At 42.5% G+C, this 20,009-nt stretch overlaps 1 protein-coding gene across 4 annotated transcripts in view; it reads right to left on the bottom strand.

The window, feature by feature from the left end:
* Positions 1-20,009, bottom strand: part of LOC138249738 (beta-arrestin-1) — a 702,383-nt gene that overhangs the window by 86,925 nt on the left and 595,449 nt on the right. For all 4 annotated transcript variants that reach the window (XM_069203796.1, XM_069203797.1, XM_069203794.1 and 1 more), the window contains exon 8: positions 17,622-17,757. In XM_069203796.1, the coding sequence (XP_069059897.1) occupies positions 17,622-17,757 (136 nt within the window). The remainder of the gene's footprint in view (positions 1-17,621; positions 17,758-20,009) is intronic.

The following is a 20,009-nucleotide window of genomic DNA, read 5'->3' as shown; positions in this document are numbered from 1 at the left end:
TAAGGAATAGTGCCTTTATTACTTGACGAGGACTGTCATTCACTTCAACTAATAATCCACTTTCTGACATGCTGCATTATTGCATTGTGTTACTTTTGTGTGGTACTGTGGTTGTTGTGTTGCATTATGTTTTGCTGTAGTGTGTCCTGTTATGTTTTAATTGCACTGTTATGTTTAATAGTGCATGTTATTGTTTCATTTTCTATGGCTGACTTCAAATATGTCAACACATTCTGCAACATTTCCAACGAATAGCAACACATGCCTTTAAAGTTCCTATGACAAGTGTAGGAAAGTCCTCCTTTTTGCCCTGGTCACCCCCAAACGTTTTGGACAGGTACCGGTGGTTACTGACTCTTGGCTGTGCCCTGGGTTCTGCTTACCAGTCCCAGGGCCAGTGCTCTATGTCAAGTGGATATGCAAATTAGGCTAATTATAATTGGCAAAATTAACCTACCTATAAGTCCCTAGTATATGGTAGGGCATGGGGGTTTAGGGACCCCAGCATAGGTAGTGCCCCCATAGGTGCACTGCTGAGGTGCCAGTGTCATTTTAAAGGCAGGCCTGCCTTGCTTGCTGCTTTTAAATTAAAGTTACATGCAAATTCTACTTTGGAATTTAAAGTAGTTCCAAAGTCTTAAACTACCTTATTTTTACATATAAGTCATCCCTAAGGTGTTCCCTATGTGCCCCTAGGGCTGGGTGCCATGTAACTATAAGCAGGGACCTTATAAAAATAGTTTTATAAGCCCTTGTGAGGTAAAACAGCCAAATTAATGTTTCTCTCATTGTAGCGAATGGCCTCCATAGGCTAGAATGGGGAGACTTTATTTTAATTTTTAAAAAATCCCCTTAAGTTACAGAAACCACAGGTTTGGTATCAAATTAATTGTTAAGTTGTGGGATTTAATATAACTTGTTCAGGTAAAGAGTTTTAAACTTTACCTGAAAAGTTGCCAACTTCAGCCCTGCAGTGTTTTTGCTGCTTTGCTCTGATTGGCCAGCCTCTGGCAGCCTGGCCAGGCTGCTTGTTGAGGTGTGAAGTGGCCTGGCTCAAAAGAGAGAGATGTGCCTGGGGGAGGAGATCTCCCCTCATCAGATAGGGAAGCAGGAAGGGGGAGGGCTGCCAAACTGGTCTTCGAAGGCAGGGAAGGACATTTGGAGCAACCCAGCAACACCCTCACATCCTGCAAACACAGACAATTAGTTGCCCCCTTGATTAGATTAGGAGAGGGGTGTGTTTAGGATTTTTAGCCACACCAGTGGGTGGGCTCAGCCAGATGTAACCTCCAAAAATAACTTTCAGCCATGATGGATTTTTGAGGAATTTTGCTCCCTGGGATTGATTTTTGCCACACTTCCCAGGAAGTGGTCATCACAGGGGGAAGGACCCTGCCCCTGATTTGAGAACCAGGACCCCCCTGTTTTTCACCCAGTAGCAAGGATAAAACTGGCAGACCTGCACCCACACCTCTGATTCCAACAAGGAAGAACTACAGAAGAAGAAGGACTGCCCTGCTGGACCCCTGGCCTGCACCTGGACACTGCACTCTGGAGGACTGCACCAGCTGCACACTTGGGCTTCACCACAAGAAGGACTTTGCCTGGCTTCAACTGGTTCAAGGAGGGACTCCCTGTTTGCTACAGGTGAAAATTTGCTAACCAGAGTCCCTTGCACCAACTCCTGAAGAAACCAGGTTTGTCCAGTGGCCAAAAAGGAGTTTGAGCCAGGTGCATTCTGGGTGTTGTAGTCCGCACCCTCAAGGAGCTTCTCAGAGCTTCTGGAACCTTGGGGTGAACTGTGGACCTCAAAAGAACCTTAAAAGAACATCTGGAAGAAGATCCAGAAGTTTGGAAAACTTTGGAGAACTTTTGGAAAAAAGCTCCATATAGGGACCGACACGCCACGGCAACTCTAGCCTGGTTGCCGCAACCGAGACCTGGCCTGACTTGCAGGTTCGTCCCGGTGAAGAAAATCTCCAAAAAAGTGACTACGTCTGAACAAAGGAAGTTGACCAGGACCTCCCAGGCAGTGTATCCGAAGAGGGCTCCAAGGACGTCGGATCAAGATTCAGGTTTGCCCCGGTCGAAGGATTTTCACCTCGAAAAAACAACTAAGTCCAAAGGTAAAAATCTCCACCGTGGGCTCCCGCGACACGTATCCGAAGAAGAGTTCCAGGAGGTCCGATTGGACTGGCAGGTGCGTCCTGCTGAAGAAAATCTCCAGAAAAATGACTAAGTCCTAAGGTAAACTTTTGACCGAGGCCTCCCGCGGGCTGTAGCCGAGCCGGGCTCCATCGCGTTCGTCCTTAAACTTTGACTTTGCCCCGGTCGAGGTGCGACCAGATGACCAGATTGGCGCTTTTTGTTTCTATGCGCTAGAAAGCATTAATTCTTTAAAAATTCATATCTCCGGTTCCCCTTATCCGATTTTATTCGTTTTGGTGTCATTTTAAAGCTAAAAATATTACCTATTTCTATAAATTGATTCTGGATTTGTAAACTGTTTCCTGTGTTTTATTTAATTACTGTTTTGTGATATTTTAATGTTTTACGCTTTGTCTCCTAAGTTAAGCCTTGCCGCTCGTTGCCAAGCTACCAAGGGTTGAGCTAGGTTTAATTTACCTAGACATAACTGGACCTAAGTGGAGGTTAGTGGCCTATTGCTAAGTGTAGGTACCTACCTGCCCTTACCAATAACCCATTTTCCAAAAAGAAACCATTTATTAATGCCTCAGGTGGTAAAATACCACTGTTTCAGCTATTAATGACACCAGTAAGCCCAAACATGTGGCAGAGACCTGTCTCAAATTAGCATCCCCCTGCAAACTTAATGTGACAGGGCTCCAGAAAGTCTAAGAAATTACTGTTTGCTTATGCTTAAATTATAACGGTTCCTAACACCAAATGCTGTAGGGAAAAAGCATGGACTATCCCAGCAACCACAGTCAAAACCCATCTTTGCTATAATTTTGTAAAACCCTAATCTTCTCTCTATATAATGTGTTGCATTTAAGTTTATGTAGCAGGAGGGGTAATAACTGCATGAAAAAACACAAGCATCAGGCTACATATATGAATGCATTTAGCATGATAACATATGTGGTCAGTAAAGATACAGCCAGCAAAAGAGCATAGATTAAACAGCAGGGATGGTGCCTGTAGAACAACAGCTTGCACGAGTAACTGGCACTGTGGTTACGAAGCATGCAATAATCATGTTGTGGAAACTGGTTGTAGGTTTTGTCCATTTTCAGACAAGTTGAGGGTTTATCCTATTTTTAGAACCAAATTCCATCAAATTAGGGACATATTTTTTTCTGTAATGAGAACTGTCATTTGTAATGAAATTACAGATCGTAGTAATACAATTGCTGCAGGAAATAGCACCAGCCCTAACCCGAAGTAATGGGTTTTTCTGCCATGTGGTATTTTCTTGTACATCAATGGGAAATGCTTACCACCTGGCAGCACTTACCCATTACCACCGACTGTTTTCACCCACTAATGGCAAATTTGAAAAAACAAAATACCTGCTTGCTCTGCAACTGCAGATTCATTAGGGACATGTGTGGGGCGTAATGCAGGCCCAGTAGTAACTGTGGAGCCGGGGGGTTCCAACCACTAAGGGGGGCCTCATATACCCCAAGGCCACTGAATATCTGTGCAATATTGGAGTCTCAGGGGCCCCTCACCACATTTCTCAGGGAGGCCATCATTTTGCATTATCCCACTGGACGAGTGTGTGGAGGGATGTTATTGTCATTAAGAGGCCCTGATGAACATGGGAACATCGAGAAAAACTATGGGTCCACTTTAGAATGGCATACATATGTGTTTATGGCTACAAAATATCTCTATGGCTGCTAGAATGAACAAGAGGATTACAGTGTAAATATTAGGTGTTAGAAGGCATAGTTAGCCTTGTAAGTTGGGAGCGTCCACAAACACGTATGTTCGTGGGATTCAAAAACGCTGGTCCAACCCTAGAAATGGTCAGAAACATATTTAACCAAAAGGACATGAGTAACTCTCCTTCCAGGGGGGGAAACCCTCATGCTTCATGTGGGATGTTACACGACACTCACAGTAGTACACCTACAAACCTGCGCCTGCTGTAGCTTTCAGAGCGCAGTCCAAGGGGTGCATGTGAATTGCAAAAACTAATGAATAGTGACGCAAATTCACTCATTTGTGAATTAGGTCCTATGTTTATCGAAACTCCAGTGCACTATGTAGACAGTGGCCTTTGAAGTCTCCCTACATAGCAATTGTTTTTCTTCATTTTTAAAGCAGGAATATTGATCAAATCCTAATTCTAACAGTCGTGTGGTGATTCAAGTGGGCTTGGAGTTTCTTAGTAAACTAAACTTTAATTGAAGTCAACCTCATATGTAGACATCTGAGAGAAGGGTGTTTGTGTGAGTGTGCGCATGTGTGTGAATGAGTGTATGCTTGTGTGCCCACATATACACTAACTCAGAAGTTCATAGTTTGGGTCGGCCTCTGGGCGTAAAGCATCTCTCTGTGAGCAGCCCCAAAATTCACAAATGGGTGAACTCAAAGATGATTTTATTACTGAACTTCTTACTCATATGCCAGGGCCCGATGGATGCAGATCAGATGGAATGGAATCAGTGCTTAATTTGTGCTTGTTCTTTCCGGTGCGGGGCACCGGCACTTATTTTTGAGGCCAGCACTTATTTTTCTTCCTCAAGCATTTACTGCGAGCAAAAGACACAGGAAAGCGTCGCAATGGGAGAAAGCAGAAAGCTGTAAGAGTGAGCTGAAGGGGTAAGGGGCGGCTGAAAATGGATTAAAGAGGCCCAAGGTGGCTTCAGGATTACCCTGCCTCAGTATTCCATGCTCGCACATTTAATTGCAGCAGCTGCATGTTTAAGAGGAAGGCTCTGGGCACCGGTGCATTTTTATTTACAAATTAAGCACTGAATGGAATGGTCCTGGGAGAGGGAAATCTTTTGATATATTGGAAATGGACTCATAACAATAGAAAAAAGGAAACATGATTCCAGATACCGACAGAGGGTCTGAATGATGGACATATCTTTGGCTTCATCCAGACGTCACGTCCTTTAATGCTATTACTTTGTGAGTTGCCAGTGTTATTGATTCTACAATGGCTCCGACCTTTCTATAAACTATTCTCTCTTATCTATAATTGTATATTCCAGAACTAATATAATTTGGTTGTGCAACATAATGCCCTTTATAAATCTGAAAATGCAATGTAGTCCCTGCATTACATACCAATAGCACTGACAGAATATTAGCATAGAGAGAGCTTCTTCATGGAAAAGAAAGAAACAATCAGATACTAAAATGCAGATAGCTTTCCTCATCTGTGCATGATCATGGGCCATCTGGAGTTAAACCCAATATTTATAAAAACAACTCAAACATGGACCAAATCCTCCATATTCACCCACAAATGCAGGAAGGAGAGACCATATTGGAATGTCTCCTTCAGGGTCTCACTAGGGGCAGGAGGCAAGTAGAAGGCAAAAGGACCCATGAATAGTGTTCCCTCCCTCTACCTTGAGCCAGATGCTGATGTCCAGTGCACAAAAGCCAAGGACATAGGAAGGACTTTTAAGTGACAGCTGCAGCTTCTTGAGTCAAGGGCAGCACGGGAACCAGCAATTGGTCAGGACATAAATCCATGAAGAAGACAAGATTTCAGGCTTGGTCACTTCTCACTGGTGCAAACAACCAAAGTTCAAATATCTAACAAAGGCTTCCTTGTGAACAAAGGGGTCCCTTGAAAATGGAAGCTGCAGATTCTTTCAGATATTTTGGCAATGTGGTTTCTGATGTTTGTGTCAGATCCTGCTTTATACTCTTGCTGGCATCAGTGCCCATGCTCAGAGTGCATCATCATGGCAGTAGTTGAAGTCCTGGTGATAAATTGTGGAATTAGCTGCTGCATAGCAAATCTGACTCCTGGAGATATGGACAAGCTTATGTTTTATCATTTGAATGTGAAATTCTTCTCCTAACGTGGTGCAATTTCACCAGAATAAAAGGGTGGCAGAAGTGCCATTCTAAATCTTTTGATCAATACCTCTACAGACAGTGGCACCACAGTGATACCAATCTTTGGCTGCTGTCGTTTTTTAAAAACTGTCTTTATTGAAAGTGTAAGGCTCCTACATGGTAAGTAAATAGCAATAAACTAAGTGTATTGGATCCAACAGCTATACAAAGCTAGCAAACATATTTGGATTAAATAAACTACAGCTGTTGAAAAGCGTTCCACAGTGGTGGCAAGCACCAATAAATGGGCAGCCTGTGAATTCTCGTGCTGCTCTTTACTGGCATTTTTCACCGTAACCCTTCCTTACAACAAGATCACCTGTTTAGATGTTGTAGGGTGGCCAATAGACTCATCAGCTACACCCCTAGGACACTATTCACAGAGGTAAACTTAGACCTGAAGCCTGAGTTTAGACCTGAAGTCTAAGGGCCTGATTCAAAAAGGTAAACTTAGACCAAAACTGTAAGTTAGACCCGAAGTCCAAGTTTAGACCTAAAGTCTAACTTTACTAGTAGTAAAGTTAGACTTGTAGTCTAGGTTCAGACCAAAAGTCTAGCTTTGACCAAAAGTCTAACTTTACTACTAGTAAAGTTAGACTTTAGGCCTAAACTTAGACTTCAATTCTAAACTTCAGGCCATATGTACGGAATACAATTTTTGCTTTTCCTAAATAGTGACTCCTAAGAAATCGCTATTTAGGAAATGCTACACCTTTTGTTTCTCTGGGTCTAAAGGCCCATAGGTACGAATGGTGCTGCATTTCCAAATTTATGATTCCCTAATAGGAAATTGCAAATTAGGAAATACAAAACCAAGGGTGCCTACGGGCCTACAGCTCCCCTTGATGCACCCCCAAAAAAAGTGGTGTGCACGTAAAGAGCACAAATGCCCTAGGGGCATTTGCGTGCTATATGGCACTTTCAAAAATGCATTTTGGGTGCATTTTTTAAAATTACACTTGGTTACCCTCACCTTGGAGATGATGGTAATAGCATTTCCTACATTCCCATTTCGCATTTAGGAAATGCTTTGTACATGTGCTTAGGGAATCGCAAAAAGGAAATCCCTATTTGCGATATTCTATATAGGGAATCGCAGATTGCGATTTCTACTCAGTAAAAATCACATTTTTGTGATGTGATTCCCTACCTGCCTTTGTACATATGGGAAGGCAATTTAAAATTTCTTAATGGACTGAAATTGCGTATGGGTCCATTAAGAAATGCTAAATCCTTTCGTATATATGGGCCTTAGATGTTTGGTTTTTTTGTGTCGGTAAATTTTATGTAAGTGAACAGTTGTGCAATATAAATTAAAGAAACTCCGTAAAAGTGTTATGACTTGTGTTTTGAGAAAGGCAATATATTGTGCAGTATCTTTGTGGTTATATAAAGAGGTCCTGTACCTTTGGGTGATGTTGTGAAAGCCAGATTTATTAATTCTCTATATATAAATGGGATTGGACAGTGATGTGAAGTTGTGAATTCCATTGCACCACATTGAGAGGATCTTAGGCACTGGCCAAGAAATCAGACTTCATATTACCGACACAATTCCCCAAATATTCATTGCTCGGATAAGGTATTTAACACTGCATATAGAAAGAAAACTGAGAAGTAATGGCCTATTTTGTTTGTAAAATTAACTTCTAGCAAGCACTACTATCTAACAAACCGGCTGCACACAATAAGAGCAATTTAGTGAATTCTTAAAACCCTTCCCAAAGACTAAAAGAGGGGAGAAAAAAATGGTTTGTCGAAATCACACAATGTCTCTCAGTGGTGAAGGTGAAAAAGATTGCCAGGCTATTCCTAGTGCCATATTTGTCAACAGGAAACTAATTTAAATAAAAGGAATGTGTTACATGATTAGACATAAACAATGGATCCTGAGACCAGCCCAGAGTGGCAGAATGTTTACAGTTAGGAAATCACAGCTGTAGCGCACTGGAACCATCCATAAGTCTCCCCTAATCATGCAGCAGAGCTGCTCTTGGTTCAGCTTTGGAATGAAAATTGTCCTGCAGCACCTTCCCCTTCCATGTGCAACTGTGACCTCTTCTGGTTTGCACTCACTCTAAACAGTGTGTGGTCACTTCCAAATGACCAGCACAAGATGGTGACGTGAGCTATTCAGCCACCGTAATGTTCTCTGAAAAAAGGCAAGCCAGTTTTCCTGCTGCTGTGAAAAGGTTAGTATTGGTGTATATCACGTAACAAAACATTCATTGGAGATCTTGTGTTTAAATAATTACCTTCTGAAATGCATATACTCTGGCACTCAGTGGTTGTAGTGTTTTTTCTCCGAGTACATGTTTCTGAAGAAGGCCCAGGTGGAAGGAACAAGGGCAAGCAACAAGGGCGGGAGGGACGGTGAGGAGTATAGAGGCCTGAAAACATGTGCACTCTAATGGAGTGTTAGATTAATATTATAAACAAGCGCAGGCCTCTGATGCACTCAAGTGGATCCCTGGTTAGGCCCCAGGAGAACTGGTGAGTGTGCATCACATGTTGCAATCTAACCAAGTGCAGGGCTCTGTAGCACTTGAGTGGGTCCCTGCTGAATGTGCCCATGTGTAACATAACTGGTGCTCCTGTTGAGCATGTTAAGCACTTCAATACCTTCCAATCAGGATCATGCTATGTTATACCCTAAAAAAAAAGCTAAAAAAAAGCAAGAGAGTTTGGGATCACGAGGTCTCGAAAGTGGATGAAAAGAGTACGTGGTCCTCAGGAGACTGATAATAGAAAGACATGAGGAACAACAGGAAATAGAATGCTACAGCCAATAGACATGGAGGAAAAGTAAGTGGCAAGCACAGGAACCAATGAAGAAAGGGGGCGGGATGTAAGCCCCTTCTAAGATTTATATTAGCAATAGATTTCACAAGCACAGCACGAGCACTGTGCAGGCAATACCTAATGACATACTTTCTGTTAGCAGCAGGTCAAATTTAACTGAAAGGTCATTACATTTATTTTTTTGAGATTTGGCGTCTATCTTCTCTGGATTCCAAATACAGATCTTAATATAAATTTCATTTTCAATAAAACACAAATAATTAAGATGAGCCTAAACTAATAGCGGTGAACTGCATTGTGCCTGATCACAGATGCAAATCCACCTAAAAAAGTGCATGAAGAAGCGTAGGCAAGTAGGCCAATACATTACATTGCAGTGTATTTTCCTTTGATTTCTTTCCATTCTTTTACCTGTCTTACTATTTTAGTCATCCTTATGTTGTTAACCTACGTTTATCAAGTTATAGCAATGCAATGTCAATAGAGCCTTTTCTTTGCAGTAATAGGAATCATATTTTCCTGTGATATGCAATACAACTAAAACGGTTCTATACATATTCAAAGTTCACTAACTGCTAGGAAAATCCCACAAAGCTTTATTAAAAGTATATGCAAAGCTTTTTGTTTTGTTTTTTAATTTAAAATTTACATTGAAAAGCTTATAGACACTGAGTTCAAGTTGCCAAAAGTTTTCGATTTTGTTTTCTTTTTTGTGATGTATGCCAAATACAAAAAAATAACTATTCTATCAGCTTGTCAAAGCCAGATCAATTGGATTTGCCAATGCTAGGCTTTAGTTTGGCCATGAGAGGGAAGTAGGGTAATTTGCAAGCTTGCATGCTGCTAACAGCTTTGACATATAATAAATCAATACTTTCATCCATCAGTGTTCTGACCTAACATGTCATGTGAATGTGGAACCCCTCTGGGTCTTGACACTAGGCACCACTCAAAAGGTGATCAATTACCCTTTCCATCATACCAAGGAATTATGCTTTGAGGGTTGCATGGTTCGCTTCACATTAGAATTCAGTCGGTCTGCTGCATACAGCAACACTGATTAAAATGCACTCATAAATATATTCATTGCAGTGCAAATGAGAATGTTACTTCATAATGAATCCCTTTGTAAATTTACATTCACCAGGCATTGCTTAAAGGATACCTTATAATAATGTCATTAGTCAAGTGATAGTTTATTAAGAAAAAGACTGAATCCTGCTGCTAGAATCCAAATAGACAATCCTAATAAGGCAATAATTAAACAACACTGGAGGAAACACATTTAAATTGAAATACTCCCAAATTTGCTCATAAGCTCATTACCGTGTGACTTCAGGCCAAAGCATAATGTTGTTCAAAGTTAAAAAATGATTTGATCATGAGGACTTTACTGCAAAATGAGAGCTACATTTTATGCTCATGTTTTGTCAGTCTTTTTCTTTACATTTTGAGACCACAATGTTTGTAAATATTAAGACTGTTTTCAGAAAGTCGCATTGTATATGCTGCTAGACTAAAAATGCATTGACAAATCCAATAGGTTTTAGTTGTGTATAGTGGATGGACACAGCCACACTGGACAGGCACCCATTGACCTGGATGATAATAATTTGTTGTTATATTACACTTCATACTACACATCTGGCAGTTCTAATGGGTGTAAACTGCAGGTGTTAATAATACTTATTACATGGAACTCAATTTACCAACCTTGGAAGGCTGAGTTGACTCTGCTAAGATTTGACATGGTGACTTGAAGATACAGTGTCAATGAGCAAGTGTTTAACTCACTGAATAATCCTGGTGCGATGACTCATACATGTAAAAAACAAATAGAGATACATAACAGCAGACAGCTGTGTTCATATACAGACCAAAGGGCCACCAGCTCTTTCTCACCCCCCCCCCCCACACACACAGATCAGTAAATAGGTGCATATATGTACTACTTCAAAAGTACCAAAGGACACTAAACTTGGAGACCACCATACAAACATCCCACTGAACTTGCTCAGTCTTGTAGCAGGTGCTTGCATAGCGCTTTGTGCTGTTCTAAAGTCAGTTTCATGTGCTGTGCTATATGTGACAGGAGAGTGGACAAAAGGGAGACCAAGCACATTGATGAAAAAGGTGACTTATGAATGGAACAGCATACCCAAACACAGGCATCTGGGTGATGAGAAGAGATGTTGCATTTTAGGGCAGATTTATCAAGATTATGTGCCACAGCAAAGTCACACATTGTGATGCAAACTGGCACAAAAACTAGAAAGGGCATTTATTTTCCAGCACAAAAGTTTTTTTTGTGTTGAACAGTTCCTTGTTTTCAGTGCAAATAGTGCTTTGCGCTACTTTGTGCCACTTTGCGTCAAGGGGGAGTTACATGGGTGGTTCTTGGGTGGTGTAGGAAAGTAGCCTCTTTCAAGCCTTGTTACCCCCACTTTTGGCCTGTTTGTGAGTATATGTCAGGGTGTTTTCACTGTCTCACTGGGATCCTGCTAGCCAGGGCCCAGTTCTCATAGTGAAAACCCTATGTTGTCAGTGTGTTTGTTATGTGTCACTGGGATCCTGCTAGCCAGGACCCCAGTGCTCATATGTTTGTGGCCTATATGTCTTCCCTGTGTGGTGCCTAACTGTCTCACTGAGGCTCTGCTAACCAGAACCTCAGTGGTTATGCTCTCTCTCTGCTTTCCAAATTTGTCACTAACAGGCTAGTGACTAAATTTACCAATTCACATTGGCATACTGGTACACCCATATAATCCCCTTGTATATGGTACTGAGGTACCCAGGGTATTGGGGTTCCAGGAGATCCCTATGGGCTGCAGCATTTCTTTTGCCACCCATAGGGAGCTCTGACAATTCTTACACAGGCCTGCCACTGCAGCCTGAGTGAAATAATGCACACATTATTTCACAGCCATTTTTCACTGCACATAAGTAACTTATAAGTCACCTATATGTCTAACCTGCACCTAGTGAAGGTTGGGTGCCAAGTTACTTAGTGTGTGGGCACCCTGGCTCTAGCCAGGGTGCCCCCACATCGTTCAGGGCAATTTCCCCGGACTTTGTGAGTGCGGGGACACCATTACACGCGTGCACTATACATAGGTCACTACCCATGTATAGCTTCACAATGGTAACTCCGAACATGGCCATGTAACATGTCTAAGATCATGGAATTGTCACCCCAATACCATTCTGGTATTGGGGGGACAATCCCATGATCCCCCGGGGCTCTAGCACAGAACCCGGGTACTGCCAAACTGCCTTTTTTTTGGGTCTCCACTGCAGCTGCTGCTGCTGCCAACCCCTCAGACAGGTTTCTGCCCCCCCTGGGGTCCAGGCAGCCCTGGCCCAGGAAGGCAGAACAAAGGATTTCCTCTGAGAGAGGGTGTTACACCCTATCCCTTTGGAAATAGGTGTGATGGGCTGGGGAGGAGTAGCCTCCCCCAGCCTCTGGAAATGCTTTGATAGGCACAGATGGTGCCCATCTCTGCATAAGCCAGTCTACACCGGTTCAGGGATCCCCCAGCCCTGCTCTGGTGCAAAACTGGACAAAGGAAAGGGGAGTGACCTACACCTCCCAGGGAGGTTCCAAGAGCTCCTCCAGTGTGTCCCAGACCTTTGCCATCTTGGAAACAGAGGTGCTGGAGGCACACTGGACTGCTCTGAGTGGCCAGTGCCAGCAGGTGACGTCAGAGACTCCTTCTGCTAGGCGCTTACCTGTCTTGGTAGCCAATCCTCCTTTGTTGGTACCCAAACCTCCTTTTCTGGGTATTTAGGGTCTCTGCTTTGGGGAATTCTTCAGATAATGAATGCAAGAGCTCACCAGAATTCCTCTGCATCTCACTCTTCACCTTCTACCAAGGATCGACCGCTGACTGCTCCAGGACGCCTGCAAAACCGCAACAAAGTAGCAAGACGACTACCAGCAACATTGTAGCGCCTAATCCTGCCGGCTTTCTCGACTGTTTCCTGGTGGTGCATGCTCTGGGGGTAGCCTGCCTTCACCCTGCACCAGAAGCTCCGAAGAAATCTCCCGTGGGTCGACGGATTCTTCCCCCAGCTAACGCAGGCACCAAATTACTGCATCACTGGTCCTCTGGGTCCCCTCTCATCCTGACGAGCGTGGTCCCTGGAACTCAGCAACTCTGTCCAAGTGACTCCCACAGTCCAGTGACTCTTCAGTCCAAGTTTTGTGGAGCTAAGTCCTTGCCTCCCCACGCTAGACTGCATTGCTGGGTACCACGTGATTTGCAGCTGCTCCGGCTCCTGTGCACTCTTCCAGGATTTCCTTCGTGCACAGCCAAGGCTGGGTCCCCGGCACTCCGTCCTGCATTGCACAACCTTCTGAGTTGTCCTCCGGCGTCGTGGGACTCCCTTTTGTGACTTCGCATGGACTCCGGTTCACTTTCCTGCTAAGTGCCTGTTCAGGTACTTTTGCGGATGCTGCCTGCTTCTGTGAGGGCTCCCTGAGTTGCTGGGCGCCCCCTCTGTCTCCTCCTCCAAGTGGCGACATCCTGGTCCCTCCTGGGCCACAGCAGCACCCAAAAACCTCTACCGCGACCCTTGCAGCTAGAAAGGCTTGTTTGCAGTCTTTCTGCATGGGAATACCTCTGCAAGCTTCATCGCAACGTGGGACATCCATCCTCCAAAGGGGAAGTTCCTAGTCCTCTTCTTTCTTGCAGAACTCCAAGCTTCTTCCAACTGGTGGCAGCTTCCTTGCACCTTCAGCTGGCATTTCCTGGGCTCCTGCCCTCTCTCGACACTGTCGCGACTATTGGACTTGGTCCCCTTGTCTTACAGGTACTCAGGTCCGGAAATCCACCGTTGTTGCATTGCTGGTGTTTGTTCTTCCTGCAGAATCCCCCTATCACGACTTCTGTGCTCTCTGGGGGTAGTAGGTGTACTTTACTCCTACTTTTCAGGGTCTTGGGGTGGGCTATTTTTCTAACCCTCACTGTTTTCTTACAGTCCCAGCGACCCTCTACAAGCTCACATAGGTTTGGGGTCCATTCGTGGTTCGCATTCCACTTTTGGAGTATATAGTTTGTGTTGCCCCTATACCTATGTGCTCCTATTGCAATCTATTGTAATTCTACACTGTTTGCATTACTTTTCCTGCTATTACTTACCTAATTTTGGTTTGTGTACATATATCTTGTGTATATATCTTATCCTCATACTGAGGGTACTCACTGATATACTTTTGGCATATTGTCATAAAAATAAAGTGCCTTTATTTTTAGTAACTCTGTGTCTTGTGTTTTCTTATGATATTGTGCATATGACACCAGTGGTATAGTAGGAGCTTTACATGTCTCCTAGTTCAGCCTAAGCTGCTTTGCCATAGCTACCTTCTATCAGCCTAGGCTGCTAGAAACACCTCTCCTACACTAATAAGGGATAACTGGACCTGGCACAAGGTGTAAGTACCTCTGGTTCCCACTACAAGCCAGGCCAGCCTCCTACAGGTGGTTCTTGGGCATTCAGCTCAAACACCCATGTTTAGTGGGGCTTATCCAGGGTAGAGGTTGAAGTAAGACAATATAGCTCATGTTCCAAGTTAAAAGGAGGTAAAGTCGCCAAAGGAAAATACCGTAAGCTCAGCTTGCATGCATGTCCTCAGACATTGTTATCTCTCCATTTTCAATTCTACAAGTCAGAATGAAGGGGAATATGCGGGATTCGTTTTAATGTAGGTTAAAGCCATACATTTTCAATTGTTTTTACCTGTCTTCTCCACTGAGCATTCCTCTGATATTTGAGAGAGGAAAACTCAATGTTCAGTGTGGAAATACTGCTGGACTTTAGAATAAGGTGCAAACACCCCTTATTATTGTGGAATAAGGCTGTATGGCCAGAAAAAAGGTAGCCCTTTGACGGCTCTCCAAAACTACCAGCAGAAGGGTTGTCAGTGTGTTGGACGATAAGTTGTCTACGGTGGTACCTGGATATGGGAGAATCCTGTCATGCAGTGAATTTTTTCGGATGACAGCACATTCAGGTTAAATACAGGGTCAAAGTAATATAATGTGGGAAGTAAGTAGTCGTGCATGAACCACAAGCATGCAACTTGAACAAGGTCAATGAAAGCAAATGGACTGAAAAGAAACCTTTTGTTTGCACGCATTGAATTCTGATCAGCTCTGGATTCCCTATAAGTTGCAAGGTTCATTTAATTTTGGTAGGAAGGAGGTTCTAGCAGGTTGGAAGGGTTGGGCTAGGATGATGTATATGGGTGAAAAGGAGATGTCATTGGAAACACCAAAAGAAATTGTCTGTAAGATGAATGAGTCCCTATCAACAGAGTTTGCTATACACCTGATGAAACCGATACATGCATGTACATATATAGTATTTGCATAGTACAAGACTAGCCAAAAGATAGCCAAGTACTACATAGGCTCAAAGGTATGGTCAACATGTGATTGGAGGGTTGGCTGAGTAAATTATTATTGCAAAGTGGTGGTGCTTCTGCTGTTTCCGAAATTAGAGTAGAGTTGGATCAGTCGTGATGTGTTCCTTTAGGGTGAGTTCACTGTCGGGGTAAATCCAAGTTACTTGACATTGGTTGAGAATTGAGGTTCAAATTCATACAGGTTCATGTCATTGAGCCAACTTTGCACCACTTGTAGCTTAATGGTCTTTTTGAATAGCAGGAAGTCTGATTTCAGAGGGCTGAACTGTAGATAGGTACTAGCTTTCCAGATCTGCATGAAATGCAGGTAGTGTTTGAGGCACTGAAGTCTAGAGCAGAGGAGATTTTCAAATATAGTTGTGTCTCCACAGGGTATTAGAATTTCATGTAGTTGACATTGATTAGCTCATCAGGGGTATCCAAGCAGAAGTTAAAGATGACTTGTAAAAAAACACAATTGTGAATTTAAGGTCAACCAATGTGGTTCTAGTATACTTAATCAGCAGCATGTTGTGTAGAACATGCCCATGGGAAGAGATTGAACTACTCCCCTTACACTATTAGGTGCAAGACTGAATGCATTTTATGCATTTCTATGCCTATGTGATTAACGTGCAACATTAAATTGTTTTCATATAGTGCAAAGCCACCATAATGTGTGACATTTCTCCGCTAACACTCACGTGTAAGCAGGACTAGGACCCCATAATGACAGCTGAGGACTAAAGAGAAAAGAGAAGGGCAAAGGAAGGAAAGAGGCCAGTAGAACGAAAGGAAGCAAAGGAACATATCTCATGAGGCAAGCCCCTTGCCGATGTACCTCTGATGTCAATAAAGATATCCGTGGACCCCCATCAGTATGCCAGACTGTGATTTGAAGGACAAGGGAATACACAATAGTAGGAAACTAATAAACAATTTAATGACACTCAACCTTTAACCCTCAAAAGAATGAAAGGTTGAGTTGGCCTTTCTGGGTTTCCAGTAGGCCGATATCTGATGTCAATCACAAGATTATCTTGGTTGGGGGAGCTCCACATGGGTGTATTCACTTAGCCATTACATAATTTATTATTGCATGTATTGTTATAAGATGTGTTTTAAAAAGGGGACAACGCACATGAGTGTGTAGGGTGGAGAATAATAGAAAATGCAAACATATCCAAAGTTCTGCAGTGTTCTATCATCCTCCATGGTCCATTTAAAGAAATAATGTGGGTTTTAAAACAGGGTCTGCCAAACATTAGAAAAGTTTGGCAGGCCTCACAACCCTGAAAAACACCTGAAAATTCAGGTGATTTGGGCTCTGAAGAAGATGGTGCCAGACCTAGTCAGCAACTAACCTCTAACTTTGCTTTGTCAGCTTTTATTCACAACACTCTAAATGTATACAATGTGGGTCCAACTCTTGAAAAAGTAGTAAATCCATCACCAGTAAATTGACATGTACCTGCACGTGCGGATATATTAGTTTTGAAGTTCACAAACATTCCCAGAGGTAAATTTCGAAATCCGTACCTGATTCAGGTCTGCAGACATAGATGGAGTAACGTCATGGGACTATTCCTAAGGGCTCTTATTTTCATTAGCTGGGAAGCCCTCAGGGGGGAAATTGTGCCCACTGTGCAAACCACACTTAACATTTTCTTCTCCATAGGAAAAACATTTTTTCTGGTGGAGAAAACTCTTGCTCTATACACCACCAAATGTAGAGATGATCTGTTCTGCTTTCCAACCTGGAACAGGAGTCACTCTAGCTATGTATTAGAGTATATCTCTGAGCACTCCCTAGATGTAAAGGTAATGGATCACACTTAGGGAATATTCACAAATATACTAGTTTGCAGGGATTCTCAAAGGTCCACGGCAAACCATGCCTTAGTACACTCTTCCTACTCCTTCAGTGGCATTTACGGATGTGGATTTCACAACACTAGCAGCAGAGAAATCTGCACCTGTACATGCATCTAATCCCACAGGAAGCCATTTGTGGATTCCTGGCAGGCATAAAAAAGGTGTATGTGGTCTTAAACCTAGGTTTAGGGACAAATTTACCTTTGTGAATTGGCCCACGGATTATGTTTTAACAAGCTGTCCACATTTCTGATGACCCATGATTTTTTCTTACAGAACCTTTCTCTCCATGTCCCTTCTTCAAATGTCATCAAAGCTGAGATACAATAAAAGGAGACCTACCAGGCCATGGTAATCCGAAGTAATTCTGTTCGGTAGCTATATAAATGTATTGAGAAATAGTACATGCAAGGGAATGAATTGTTAAATTGTACCTCAAATCCCCTCCACAGTCACAAGATATTAACAGCTGTGATGGTTTTACCTCCTTGTCCAGCGATGCCTCCAGGTGAAGTGGTTTGTCGGACATCAGGAACTGTCTTGTAGTCTCAGCCATGGGCTGCGGACCTGGTCTCTCCGGTGCATATTGGACTTTACGAATAACAAGGCGCACCGAATTCCTGCAAGTATTTTTAGACACAAAAAGTATTTTTTCACATAAAATTAATCTCTTTTTCTCACACTGTAATCATTTGTTGCATTACATAGTTTCCTTGTCAGCTCAATTTGAGACTGTCATTAAGGCATGTTTTTGAGATAATAATGAAAAATGATCTATGTGAGTCATGACTGTTCACTGGGAAACAGATTACATCTACAGTGCAAGGAAGCTGAATACTAATAAGACAATTTTCTGGTTAATCTGAAAAGAGAAAAATATGCTCTGCAGCAGGTCTTCTTTTCAAATGCAAAGGTAGCCATCTCACTTCAAAATGCACCTTCATCAGAAAGATGCTACAAAGCCCAGAAGTAATTTCACAAAAAAGGTGGATGCAGAGATCATTTCTATTATGTAGACATTTCATAATTATTTTGTCTTTACCTTTTTCCTCAGTTCAACCTCAGGAATATAGGTGCATTGACTGAGAGTTTTGGAACTTACAATCATAAATGTTTTGCATTACGGGTGATGGAAAAGAATTTCAAGAAGGGTACATCAAGATATCGGAATATGGAAGCCAAAATATTGAGGACCAAAATATCGAAAGACAATCAAACATATGAATAGACAGATTTACTATACTTAACTTCACGTATTTGTACCTTGGTGAGATATACATCTTCGAGGTATGCAAATCTGAAGTTTATAATAAATCATCTACTTGCCTATGTATACTTAACTGACAAAATGTTGGTCATCAATAGGTTGGCTGTGATATTGTGTTATCTTAATAGTCCTTACTCAATATTCATTACTACAACTAGTATTCAGATTTTCAGGCATTCACCTGTTTTCTCATGAGCAGAATTTCCAAACTGTAGAAATTGGGCATGTGTAAGGTAAGGAAATTGATAATATATTTCTCCATAGTGATGGTTTAACTTTTTTTCTTCGCACTCATTTTTTAAAGTAAAGTCTCTCTTTTCCTCACACACAGGGTGGAGAAGGGGTTGCTGAAGCATTTTCCCACACTTTATGCGTTGTTTACACCGGAGTCGATGTGATGTAAGTGTAGCAAGGATAAGATTGAAAAGAGACTGTGTAAATGTGCTTGAATTGTTGGCTTCTCAGCTCATGTGTGTTGCATTTCCTACACCACCCTTCTGACAACCTTTTAGAAACCCTAGAAAGGCCTCCTGCTCCTGCTCTAGCATCGTCTGTGACCGAGCAAATACACGCACACTACCCTGATTCTTCACCCATAGCTATGATACCTAGAACCACATCACTCCATGTTATGATACCTACACTGGCCACTTTTCCAGCCTGGGTCATCTTCAAGGCCATCTGATTAACCTGTCAACCTGGCCACAAAAAATACCCCAGTTTACCTGAAAAATAAACCAGGTATAACGACAGACCAGGAGAGCAGTTGTCCCCAGACTTCAGACAAAACAACGAAAGAAGGAATTTAAAAAACAGAAGGCAAGCCTTCTCCGTTTATGCTACCAGGATCTGGAACAGCATCCCTAACGACATCACATCAGCACCAACTCACCTACAATTCAGAAAACTGCTGAAGGCACACCTCTCCGAAGAACAACACCGCTTACCCGGCATCTACCTTTAACCTTCACCCAATTTGTATCTTCAAGGGAGCCATGCAAAGTGTTCAACATGCTGCTGCTCGGGAGCTAGATTTGTGCTCTACAAATACCAACAAAGGAATGCATATACACATACAAATTACAACAATTCGCCCATTGTGATTCAGGTAGTTTGCAGAGTTTGCAAATATTTTCATGCAGATGACTGAATTTCATCTAGAACTGTTCGGAGAATCTGGTTTACAGGTCTGATTTACAGTTTGGCGGATGAGTTACTCCATCACTAACTTGACTATCCACCGTCCTGTCCGCTGTATTACAAGTGGCACTGGAAAAATTGCACTGGTAAAAACAGCAGACAATATATATCAGTCACATTTGTGGTGGAGTAACCCATCCGCCCAACTATAAATCTTATTCTAAGACTTGACGTAGTATCTGCATGTAATGGAAAACCTTGCAACTTATTCAGGATAATGCTAATACATAATACACCAGCTGAATTTAGGAAATTGAGCCATTGCATTCTTTGCCAAATTTAGCAATTTTTCTTGAGTACTTGCAGGCTTTTCCATGAACAGAAACTCTAAGGGGCTCATCTTGAGCTCAACGGGACAGGAGCACTCCCAATTTATGAGAGTCCTCCCTTCTCACCAGTCTCCTA

The sequence above is a fragment of the Pleurodeles waltl genome, chromosome 8 (assembly GCF_031143425.1).
Source record: "Pleurodeles waltl isolate 20211129_DDA chromosome 8, aPleWal1.hap1.20221129, whole genome shotgun sequence".
In the NCBI taxonomy this organism is placed as follows: domain Eukaryota; kingdom Metazoa; phylum Chordata; class Amphibia; order Caudata; family Salamandridae; genus Pleurodeles; species Pleurodeles waltl.
Note: the sequence above shows the minus strand (reverse complement) of the source record. Positions and strands in the feature narration are given on the sequence as shown.